The 12,797-nt window shown below is 34.9% G+C and overlaps 1 protein-coding gene across 3 annotated transcripts in view; it reads left to right on the top strand.

Moving 5' to 3' along the window:
* The window catches only part of LOC123563263 (testis-expressed protein 47-like), a 35,513-nt gene extending 24,048 nt beyond the window's left edge, over window positions 1-11,465 (top strand). For 2 of the 3 annotated variants that reach the window (XM_053530573.1, XM_053530565.1), the window contains exons 5-9: window positions 345-498; window positions 4,815-4,856; window positions 6,188-6,251; window positions 6,750-6,851; window positions 10,882-11,465. In XM_053530573.1, the coding sequence (XP_053386548.1) occupies window positions 345-498; window positions 4,815-4,856; window positions 6,188-6,251; window positions 6,750-6,851; window positions 10,882-10,925 (406 nt within the window). In that variant the 3' untranslated portion in view covers window positions 10,926-11,465. The remainder of the gene's footprint in view (window positions 1-344; window positions 499-4,814; window positions 4,857-6,187; window positions 6,252-6,749; window positions 6,852-10,881) is intronic. The other variant, XM_053530569.1, reaches the window with a different exon arrangement.
* The last annotated feature ends 1,332 nt before the right edge of the window (window positions 11,466-12,797 follow it).

Consider the following 12,797-nt stretch of genomic DNA (forward strand, 5'->3'; position numbering starts at 1 on the left):
CAGCAGTTCCACCCAGGTGCCTGCCCATGATGAAATAATGCACAGAGGGGCACCTAGGGTCTTCCTCCGCCACCAAAGCTGGAAAGTTGTATTGTTGCAAAGTTTAAACCCAACAAAAACAAAAATAAATTTATCAAGTTCAGTGAATTATTTACAAGGCTCATTTATTTGGGTAAATTACTTGTCAAGAGTTTTTGAAAATTGTGATATGTCAGTGATTTGTAGGCTAATATAGGTTACACATTGATATTAGACTTGTCAGATTTTTTTCAGGAGTACACAATTGTAGTCCTTCAGAATTTGGTCACACATGTTTTATATTCCTTAACTGCTGCGAACATTACCACACGCCTATATCAGCAATGGAATTTCCGAACATTGGACATACAGGCAGCTAGAATGGAGTCGTATGAATCCTCAGAGGGTGCAGATAAAATCATCATAGATCTTCTATCACAGCTGCTTAAACTGGGAAGCAAACTGGCAATCATCCCAAAGGTATATTTTGTAATTTAAAGACCAAAAATACCTTTGTTTAAGTGATATGACATAAGAGAGATTTGCAAATTTAGGTAGCAAGTTAAGAAAATATTTAACAGCTTTTTCTTTTTTTAAAGTTACATGTGTGTAAGCTTTAGACATACGCATGGTTATTCTCGTCAGATTGCCTTCATTTCATATCTTTGGTTTAATTGCCATTATTAATTATTGGGTTTCTTGCTGACCCTCTACGGAAATATGTAGGGTCAGTATGCTTTATAGAGGGCGAGGCAAAGCCGAGCTCTCTATAAAGCACACTGACCCTACATATTTCTGTAGAGGGTCAGTAACGAACCCAGTAATTGATTTGTTTTATCGACCACTTAATTACTTCTCCTGGGCAAGTAGGATAGCTCCCTCATTCATTGAATAGTCAACCTAAAAATGAAACGTTAAATCATAATTAAAGAAGAAAAAAATGCAAATTTCAGCCATTTTGAATTGCAATTCTCATGTAGGGTCACCCACTGACCCTCTATAGAAATATAGAGGGCAACCACATGGCACTACTCAACCAATGAAAGGGCTAGAATCTGGTAGGAGGTAAAACAAAGAAAGTTAGTGTAATATAATTAATGCATTCTTTACATAACTGACTATTACATTACCACATAAAATAAATCATGTCTGCATGTTGACTTGTTTGGTAATATTCATCAATGTCTCTTTTTTTAAGTAATGTTTTTTAGCTCACATGTCACAAAGTGACAAGGTGAGCTTTTGATATCGCGCAGCGTCCGTCCGTGCGTCCGTGCATAAACATTTGCTTGTGACCACTCTAGAGGTCACATTTTTCATGGGATCTTTATGAATATTGGTCAGAATGTTCATCTTGATGATATCTAGGTCAAGTTTGAAACTGGGTCACGTGCGGTCCAAAAATAGGTCAGTAGGTCTAAAAATAGAAAAACCTTGTGACCTCTCTAGAGGCCATACTTTTCAATGAATCTTCATGAAAATTGGTCAGAATGTTCATCTTGATGATATCTAGGTCAAGTTTGAAACTGGGTCACATGCGATCTGAAACTAGGTCAGTAGGTCTAAAAATAGAAAAACCTTGTGACCTCTCTAGAGGCCATACTTTTCAATGGATCTTCATGAAAGTTAGTCAGAATGTTCACCTTGATGACATCTATGTCAAGTTTGAAACTGGGTCACGTGCCTTCAAAAAATTGGTCAGTAGGTCAAATAATAAAAAAACCTTGTGACCTCTCTAGAGGCCATATTTTTCATGGGATCTGTATGAAAGTTGGTCTGAATGTTCATCTTGATGATATCTAGGTCAAGTTTGAAACTGGGTCAACTGCGGTCAAAAACTAGGTCAGTAGGTCTAAAAATAGAAAAACCTTGTGACCTTTCTAGAGGCCATACTTTTGAATGGATCTTCATGAAAACTAGTCAGAATGTTCACCTTGATGATATCTAGGTCAGATTTGAAACTGGGTTATGTGCCATCAAAAACTAGGTCAGTAGGTCAAATAATAAAAAACCTTGTGACCTCTCTAGAGGCCATAGTTTTCATGGGATCTGTATGAAAGTTAGTCTGAATGTTCAACTTGATGATATCTAGGTCAAGTTCAAAACTGGGTCAACTGCGATCAAAAACTAGGTCAGTAGGTCTAAAAATAGAAAAACCTTTTGACCTCTCTATAGGCCATATTTTTCAATGGATCTTCATGAAAATTGGTCAGAATGTTCACCTTGATGATATCTAGTTAAAGTTTGAAACTGGGTCACGTGGGATCAAAACCTAGGTCAGTAGATATAAAAATAGAAAAACCTTGTGACCTCTCTAGAGGCCATATTTTTCATGAGATCTTCATGAAAATTGGTGAGAATGTTCATCTTGATGATATCTAGGTGAACTTCAAAACTGGGTCACATGCCTTCAAAAACTAGGTCATTAGGTCAAATAATAGAAAAACCTTGTGACCTCTCTAGAGGCCATAGTTTTCAATGGAACTTCATGAAAATTGGTCAGAATTTTTATCTTGATGATATCTAGGTCAAGTTCAAAACTGGGTCACATGAGCTCAAAAACTAGGTCACTATGTCAAATAATAGAAAAAACGACGTCATACTCAGTTCAAAACTGGGTCATGTGGGGACAGGTGAGCGATTCAGGACCATCATGGTCCTCTTGTTTTTATCTAGAATCAGTAATTATTTTAATTCTTGTTTGACATATCTACTGTATATATTTTATAGCAGTATAATATACTGTTGTGCATGAAAGCAAAGTGATTGCTTCATATCTATTTTATAATAGTCTCGATATGACCTAATATTGTTTAGTCTTCCCTAAACGTTTTGTCTGTAGATGGAATTGTATTATATACGTATTTGATGTGTAAACATTACTTTAATCTGTAAGGTCATACTTGTATTTCAAGTTTCAAACATTAATTTACTGCATATTCTTGCTATTTTTAGTTCACCTGAGCACAAAGTGCTCAAGATGAGCTATTGTGATCACCCCGTGTCTGTTCTCCATAAAATCTCAGACATGTTTGTTACTGGGTTGTCTGTGGTAAAAAAATTAGGTCACTAAATGTAAAAATAGGAAAACTTTTTAGCACTTCCCAGGCCACATTTGCTAACTCATTGTCATACAACGTTATCAGATTGTTTCTATGATCAAGTTTGAACCTGTGTTAGTTCAAGTCAAAAATTTGTTCACTTGGTCAAGTTACAGAAACACATTGTTTACACTGTACTGGCCACAAGCAGTTTTCAGAATGTTTTTCTCTTGGAAGTCAAGGTCAAGTTTAAAATTTGGTTGCCGGACTTCAAAAAGTAGGTCCCAAGGTCAAATCATTACAAATCCTTATAAACACTCTTGTCCACATTTTTCTGCTTAATTGTCATAAAACACTGTCCGGATGTTTGTCTGTATGAAGTGTAGGTTAAATTTATAAACCGTGTTACATGTCATTGAGAATATTTGTCAGAATATTAGTCACTTGAGGTGGAAAGCTAAGTCACTAAGTAAAATAATCATTGATAAACCTTGGTTACACTCAAGAAGTCTTATTTTCCACTTGATCTACATTAAACATTGTCAGAATGTTTGTCTGGTGCAACCTAGATATTAAAATTGTTTCTTTTGACTGCATGTGGGAGTCTCCCTATATGTATGAAAATCTTGTTTGAAATATCTGACAAGAATTTAGTATATTACTTGTTGCAGAAATGTTCCTTGGGTGAATTTCTGTCAAGGATGGCTGTCACAATTACTAAAAGTGTAAGGTTTATATTTATAAACATAATTCCACACACTCACACTATCGTTGACCCTCTACTAAAATAGTTGAATCATTTTAATTTGCCAAAAACATGTAGCCCCAGTAATACATATATATGCTGTGAAACTCAGGTGAGCAATCTTGGACCATCATGGCCTTCTTTTTATGAAATAATGTCTTTTTGTTATCATTCTAGTTTAAATTTAATATACTGAATTTGTGGATGAAGTATTGTAATATCATTTTGTATATGATAGAGAGGGGGATATGTGTACAAGCATATTTCACTGTGGAGAATGACATGATCAAATATTCTCTAAACCAAAATAAAATTTTGAATAATATGGGATAAAATTGAAGCAACTTTTGCTATAAATCTAAAATATAGCATATCATATCACAACATAGATGTATCCTAAAACTACACAGATTTCAATCATAATCACTTCCTGATTATCTAGAACACTTCAAGAAACTGAGACTTCTTATTTTCCTTAGTGTTTGTAATTACAGGATATCTATCATTATTGTCAACTAATAATAATTTAACAACTTTCATTAGTCATATGTTAGGCTATGTTTAAATTTATATATTTTGAGAATCATGTCCAAAAAAACATTGGTTAGCAGATAACTTTTTGGATCCAGACCAGCCTGCGCATCCGCGCAGTCTGGTCAGGATCCATGCTGTTCGCTAACAGTTTCTCCAATTCCAGTAGGCTTTAAAAGCGAACAGCATGGTAGCCTGACCAGACTGCGCAGATGCGCAGGCTGGTCTGGATCCATGCTGGTCGCAAACCCTCTAATTGGTTTTCTCATGGCACGGCTCATATATTTTCCTGGTAGGAAATTTATTCATGTTCTTCAAAATATAACTTTTGTTTAGAGATTAATCATTGTTTTGATCATGTGATTCCCCACAGTGAAATTCCTGTAATAAACAAAATATGTTTATTTCATAGATATCGGTTTGATAATGTAACTACTTGTTAGACATTATATAATATGTATGTTGAGGTTGTAATTTAGATTTTACCTGATGGTTCATGCTTTTTGAAGGAAGAGGATTTGGTAAATAAAATGTGCAATATCTGCAAAGTATAAATGTTGCAAGCCTTTTGTGTGCTGAATTTCATATGAGGCATGGTGTTGCACTTTACTTGTGTTAAAATATTGATAAAAATCAGCCAAGTTTTTCTCACACTGTGACACAAACACATAGGTACCAGGTGACACATATGTACATGTATGAAGTAAATGCATGATGCACTTTTGCAAAGTGAAGTAATTTTGTATTTGAAAAATCGTTGACTTAAAATTGCTGGAAGGAAATGCATTTAACTTCTGGTGCTTTCACGTATTCTAGGCTGTCAGGGGTGTGTATATTCCTTCTTCTCAGAACTTTGCAAGAGTAATTTTGTACTCACATTTGTCTAATATATTGCACACTTACTGAGTGGCCTGCTGGTCAATAGTCAAAACTATTGCCCAAGATCCAAAGGACAAAGGGCCAGTTGTATTGACTGTTGAAAAGGAAACCATTCAATAACTGTTTTATTACATGACATCAGAAACTAATTTTCACAGTTTGAAATTTTTTACTTATAAGCACAGTAAACATGTGTTTAATATAGACCAGATGTATAGTTCAAACTATGTACCTGTGATTTATATAAAGAGTTATGTAATAATATTGAACATGCATGTAATACCATAGTCACTGCATATAATAGCAAATATAATGTGTTTATTGGAAACCACTTGCAATGTTTTAAGTGGAGGGAACATACATCTTGTTCACATGTTGTGCATGTCGATATCCCTAAGTGAAGATGTTTGTGAAACACTCTGTCATTGTATGTTTTTATTTTGTCACACTACCCCAAAGAAGTGATTCATTTTCAAACCTATTACTATTGCTATCTTAAAACTAGGTAGACAGGCGTTTGGTTTATACTTAGTCATAAGTGACAGACTTCCTTTTTACCTTAACCAGTAGTTGTTGTTTGTTTTGAGGCATAGATATATCTTAAGTCAATACTTCCCATATAGAGCTAACAATATTTGTTTCCAGTTAGCATGAATACATCCCTCACAGAATTGAAATGAACGTCTTTCTGCCTGATTGTTTTCTCCTGTTTCTTCTGTACTATTATTTTTTTATCAAAGAGAAAACTGTAATAAAAATTTGAATTAACAAAGTAATACATGAATCAAAATAAACTGGACATATTTTATGTAATATACATGTACATGGAAGTTGTTATTATAGCAATGGCTGGAAGCAAATATGTTTATGTCTTGATTCTTTTGATAAATTCATTTTGCTGTAACTTTACAGTTGTGCCACATATATTTAGCTATGAGCACTTGTAAACAACTGTTGTTTATACCAATTTCAGATTGCATTCAAGTCAACCTTAGACTCACTGCATGAAAAGTTCCCTGATCTTCTACCACAACAAGGTATTATTACAGTTTATAACTCATTGGTATTAAAAATGTTGATGTTTAACCTTTACCCTGTAAATTTCTTAAATGGACTGGTCCATCATTCAGTTTGGGCAGTACCACTTATTATTCAAAGGGGTGTTCACTGAAAATTTACGAAATGATTTAGCAACAGTGCAGACCATGATCAGCCTACTCGGAAGTGCAGACTGGTCTTGGTCTGCGCTCGTCACAAAGGAAAAATCACTTTTTGCCAGCATGCTAAAGGTCAAAGTCAACAAACTAAGTTGGAAAACTTGAAGCAAAGGACACTTTAACAAATAATATTTAATAAAATGAACTGCATGTAACATACCTTTTAAAAAGCTTTGAATGAGTCTCCTTAAATTCGCAGCAAATGAAAAAATAAATCTTTGGTCCATCAAACCTGAAAATTATTTACATTTTAATATTGATGTAATTTAAAAGTATCGTAGGAAAATATATATTTTGGCATTATACACTTTGTTTCAGCTCACATTCACTTTTTACTGGAGGAAAATGACTCAACGATGATCCTGCCAGAGGAATATTTGGAAATGTATGAAAAACCCTTTGATGTTACTTTGGAAAGTGGTGAGTATAGACTGCAGAAAGTATTACAGAATCTGAAACAGAATTAAATAGTATGGAATTGTTTCTTCTCAGTATTACTTATTATGTCCGCCTTTGAAGAAGGAGGGGTAAATTGTTTTGCAGATGTCGGTCGGTAGGTCGGTCGGTATATAAACCAATACGTTTCCGGATGATAACTCAAGAAAGCTTGGGCCTAAGATCATGAAAGTTGATAGGGAGGTTGGTCATAACCAGCAGATGACCCCTATTGATTTTGAGATCAGTAAGTCAAAGGTCAAGGTAACAGTGACCTAGAACAGTTAAACAGTTTCCAGATGATAACTCAAGAATGCTTGGGCATAGGATCATGAAAATTGATAAGGAGGTTACTCATGAGCAGCAGATGACCTCTATTGATTTTGAGGTCAGTAGGTCAAAGGTCAAGGTCACAGTGACCTAGAACAGTTAAACAGTTTCCAGACGATTACTTGAGAATGCTTGGGCCTAGGATCACGAAACTTGATAGGGAGATTTGTTAAGACCAGCAGATGACCCCTATAGATTTTGAGGTCAGTAGGCCAAAGGTCAAGGTCTCATTGACTCTGAACAGTTAAACCCTTTCCGGATGATTTAAAGGTCAAGGTCACATTAACTCTGAACAGTTAAACCCTTTTCCGGACGATACCTTGAGAACACTTGGGCCTAGGATCAAGAAGATTAATAGGGAGGTTGATCATGACCAGCATATGACCCCTGTTGATTTTGAGGTCAATAGGTCAAAGGCAAAGATCACATTGAACCAGAACAGTAGAACTTTCGTTTACAGTGAGCAAATAATTTCTGTTCCTTGTGCAATTACTGAATGCATCAAGGGGGGCATTTCTCGGTGACATTTGTTGAATCCCTTCAGAATCAAAGACAACTCTTTCACTTAATCTTATGTCAAGTTTGAAACTTTTTTACCTAGTGTCAGCAACTAGGATGCTGGATATAATCAAAATAAAACCATTTTGACAGCCCAAAAGGCCATATTTTCCACCAGATCTTCAAGACACCTAATGTTGTTATGAAATATTGGTCAAACTTGAAACTGTCATCTTGGGTCAAAACTAAGTCAGTTGGCCAGATCATGCAAAACATTGTTGAGACTTAGTTGCCTGATCTGCATTAATCATAATCAAAATGTTTGTTGTTATAAATTCTACGTCAGTTTTAGATCTGGGTCATCTTGTATCAAAACTCAATCAAATAAAAAAACAAACTTGTTAACTTGCAGTAGCCAGGCTAACTTTATAGAGGCAACATTTTCTTTATACTTTTCATGAAAAATGGTTAGAATACATGTAAAGTCAGTGTACCCGGTTTCGCACACATTTCCTAAGAATACATTCCTATCTAGTTAAAAATGATTAAATTTGAATTTACTTCTATATGTTTTAATAAACATACTTATTTCGGTTTGAAACACGCCACTTTCACTTCCCACTACAATGACGTCATACCTCTTAGTGTACTTGATTCGGATAACGTATTTTGACCAGTTGTTGCTTTTAAGTGGAACCGGTTTCGCACACCCTGCTATTTATAGAACTCAGGGATAACAATGCAGTTACTCAACAGAAATATATTAATTAACTTTTTAATCATTTATATAATTCAAACATGTATTTTCCAATAAAACATCTGAAAGTGAAATTTAAAAGCAGTTATGAAAGTGAAAGCAAGGTACCAACCCTGCTTTTACTTCTAAAAGCAGAAAAAGCTAAAACAACTGAATACATGAAACAAAAATAAAACAATAGAAGCTGTTGAATCACAAAAGACCCCCACAAGTCTAATTATTTGAATAAGTTCTCTGTTTTAATAAAAACGTAAAGCAAACAATCAAGTTGAAGGCATTTTGCAGGTTGGGAGAACTTCAATAACTGTTGAAATATTTTTTATTTAGGTAAAATAGTAGGTAAATTCTTACCTGTATGACGGAATAGTGATTTTTATGCCCCCGAAGGGAGGCATATAGTTTTTGAACCGTCTGTCGGTCTGTCAGTCTGTCGGTCTGTCAGTCTGTCCGCAATTTTCGTGTCCAGTCCATATCTTTGTCATCCATGGATGGATTTTCAAATAACTTGGCATGAATGTGTACCACAGTAAGACGACGTGTCGCGCGCAAGACCCAGGTCCGTAGCTCAAAGGTCAAGGTCACACTTAGACGTTAAAGGTCATTTTTCATGATAGTGCATTCGTGTCCAGTCCATATCTTTGTCATCCATGGATGGATTTTCAAATAACTTGGCATGAATGTGTACCACAGTAAGACGACGTGTCGCGCGCAAGACCCAGGTCCGTAGCTCAAAGGTCAAGGTCACACTTAGACATTAAAGGTCATATTTCATGATAGTGCATTGATGAGCGTGTCCAGTCCATATCTTTGTCATTCATGCATGGATTTTAAAATAATTGGGCATGAATGTGTACCACAGTAAGACGACGTGTCGCGCGCAAGACCCAGGTCCGTAGGTCAAAGGTCCTTAACTCTAACATCGGCCATAACTATTCATTCAAAGTGCCATCGGGGGCATGTGTCATCCTATGGAGACAGCTCTTGTTCAATTTATTTTGCACCTTGTTGTTGTTTGCATAGTCATTATTTTCATGAAACTTAGTATTTTTCAGCTGACCTACTGGTCTCCATTGATATTGTTATTGTTTTTGTCTGCACTTACCAGAACGAGGCTCCAGTGGGGAAGGACCCCTTGTGTCAAATTACGTAGGGAATAACTCAGTTTCATGAAATAATAACACAGAATTGTTGAATTTTCTGCTTTATTCTCACAAAGTACATGAATTTACTGGGTGTGCGAAACCGCGTACAGTGCGAAACCGGGTACACTGACTCTATGTGTCCTAATGCGATTGTTGTAACGATTTCACATTCTTTTATGTGAGTTGCATTAAATGATAAATATTTAACAGCAATCTTTAAGCTACTGTAACTTAAAAAAATAAGCTTTTTTAACGTTTTTAGTTCCACTATTCGGAGAATAGGGGTGCTAGTGTGAGCTTTCTTGGTTAAAGTTTTTCGGCAACCTTTGTTTTTCTGTCATGACTTCGTTACTATTGCTTGTATCTTACTGTAACTTCACATAAACATTGTCAAGCATACAAACAAAGTATGTGCCGGGGCTGGGCCCATTATACCCAAGGTCAAGGTCACCAAAGTGTTATACTTAAGTTATTTTTAAGGTTAGAAGTTTTCGGCAACCTTTGTTTTTCTGTCATATCTTTGTTACTACTGCTTTTATCTTACTGTAACTTCACATAAACATTGTCCAATATACAAACAAAGTATGTGGAGGGGCTGGGCCCATTAAACCTAAGGTGAAGGTCACCAAGGTGTTATATTTTGGTTATTTTTAAGGTTAAGTTTTTTGGCAACATTTGTTTTTCTGTCTTATCCTTGTTACTATTGCTTTTATCTTACTGTAACTTCACATAAACATTGTTCAGCATACAAATAAAGTATATGCAGGGGGTGGGCCCATTATACCCAAGGTCAAGGTAACCAAGTTGTTATACTTGGAATAATTTTCATGTTAATTTTTTTCGAAAGCTTCGTTTATCGACATATCTTTGGTACTTTAAAGATAATGACTTGAAATTAAAATTATTTCTTTATAATCATCATCTGCATGTGTGGTTGCAATCCCCATAACTCTGATTGTATTTTTGACAGAATTATGCCCCTTTCATACTTAAAGTTTTTTATATAAGATAATGACTTGAAACTTAAAATGTATCTTTATCATCATCATCTGCTTGTGTGGTAATCCCTATAACTCTGATTTGTATTTTTGACAAACTTATGCTCCTTTCATATTTAAATTCTTTGACAAAATGTTACAATCAAATCGCCAAATAGTGGAGCGCGCTGTCTTACAGACAGCTCTTGTATGAAAGTTATAATTCATCATGTGATGGCTTATTAATTGTGTTATGAAGCTGGCTATGTTATCAAGCTTTTAAAACTATGCTTTTATTTTCTTTTTTCCAGAGATGGTATGGCCTTTGCCTACAAAGCTTTTTCCCTACAACTGAAGCATACTTGTACCATTATGCTGTCACACACATACATTTTGCTCCACAAAGGAACTTAAAGGTTTCTTTGATACATGGGATTATATGTAGTGTAAAAATGAACACTCTCACAATATTACTTAAGTATTAAGTGAAACACATACATTCCTTTTACCTAATAGATATTTTCATTGCAAATAAATTAGGAGGCATGCTATTTTCCTTGCATTATATAAATTTAGATCTGTGTTTTACAAAAAACTGCTGTAAATTTCACAAAACTGTAGTATATAATTAAAAAAAACCCCACAAATCTATGTTCACAAAAACTGCAATAAATTCCACAAATTGCAGCAAAAGAAGTAACTCTGGTTACATGTATTTTTATTTGTATGAATTTTTGTCTGTGATACTATTGATAGAATATGAATTCTTTTAAATAATAATTATTTTATGTTAATATTCATAGAAATTTGTAAATTCCTGCTACATTTTATGTTTTATTTTATCAACTTTGAATGCATCATTTCATGTGTTATATAAAATGTTCATGCAACAGTATATGTGTCTTATTTTTTATTTTGAGCTCGACTATACAAAGTATGGAGAGCTATCCTCGACCTGGTGTCGACATCCTTCCGCGTCCGCACTTTGGTTAAAGTTTTGAAGCACTTTCTCTTTATCTTTGTTACTACTTGATGGATTTACTTCAAACTTAATATAGTTGTTCCTCATCATCACCCACATCATATGGCACAAGGGTCATAACTCTTGCACCAATATATCATGAATTATCCCCCCTTTTTACTTAGAATTTCAGGTTAATTTTTTGTGGCACCTTCACTTTATCTCAGTTATTACTAAATGGATTTGATTCAAACTTAAAATAGTTGTTCAACATCATCACTCACAACATATGACACAAGGGCCATAATTTTTGCACCAGTATTTCATGAATTATCTCCCCTTTTTACTTACTACTAAATGGATTTGATTCAGACTGAAAGTAGTTGTTCCACAGCATCTCCCACATCATGTGACACAAAGTCCATAACTCTGGTACGAATATTTAATGAATTATCCCCCCTTTTACTTAGAATTTCAGGTTAAAAGTTTGATGCACTTTCAATCTATCTCAGTTATTACTAAATGGATTTGATTCAAACTTAAAAATAATTGTTCAACATCATCACTCACATCATATAACACAAGGGCCATAACTCTTGCACTAGTATTTCATGAATTATTCCCCCTTTTTACTTAGAATTTCAGGTGTAAGTTTTGATGCACTTTCACAATATCTCAGTTGTTACTAAATGGATTTGATTCAAACTTAAAATAGTAGTTCCACCTTATCACCCACATCATATGACACAAGGTCCATAACTCTGGCACCAATTTTTCATGAATTATGCCCCTTTTACTTAAAATGAATGGTTAATTTTAATGCATTTTCACTATATCTCGGTTACTACAAAATGGACCTGATTCAACATGACACAAGGTGCATCACTCTTGCACACCAATATTCCATGAATTATGCCCCCTATTTGTTTAGAATTATACTTATTTAATGTTTTGATACAGTTGGTCCTTATCTCTCTTATTACTTAATACTTTTGACACAGACTTGAGCTATTATCCAATATCTTCATCCACATTGGAGTCATTAGACACTCCAGTGACACCTCCAGCTTCATCAAATATGCCCAGTTTCACTATCCAGCATCGAAATAGTCGAGCACGCTGTCTCCTGTGACAGCTCTTGTTAACTAAACCCCTTCAGCCGTTTAACATGCCATTGGTCATAGCATGATATTTTCGTAAACCAGCGTATACAATGCTCAAGAGTTAATTATCCTGATCACCGTTTGTTGATTCCTGTCAGTCTAT

This window comes from Mercenaria mercenaria, chromosome 2 (assembly GCF_021730395.1).
Source record: "Mercenaria mercenaria strain notata chromosome 2, MADL_Memer_1, whole genome shotgun sequence".
Lineage (NCBI taxonomy): Eukaryota > Metazoa > Mollusca > Bivalvia > Venerida > Veneridae > Mercenaria > Mercenaria mercenaria.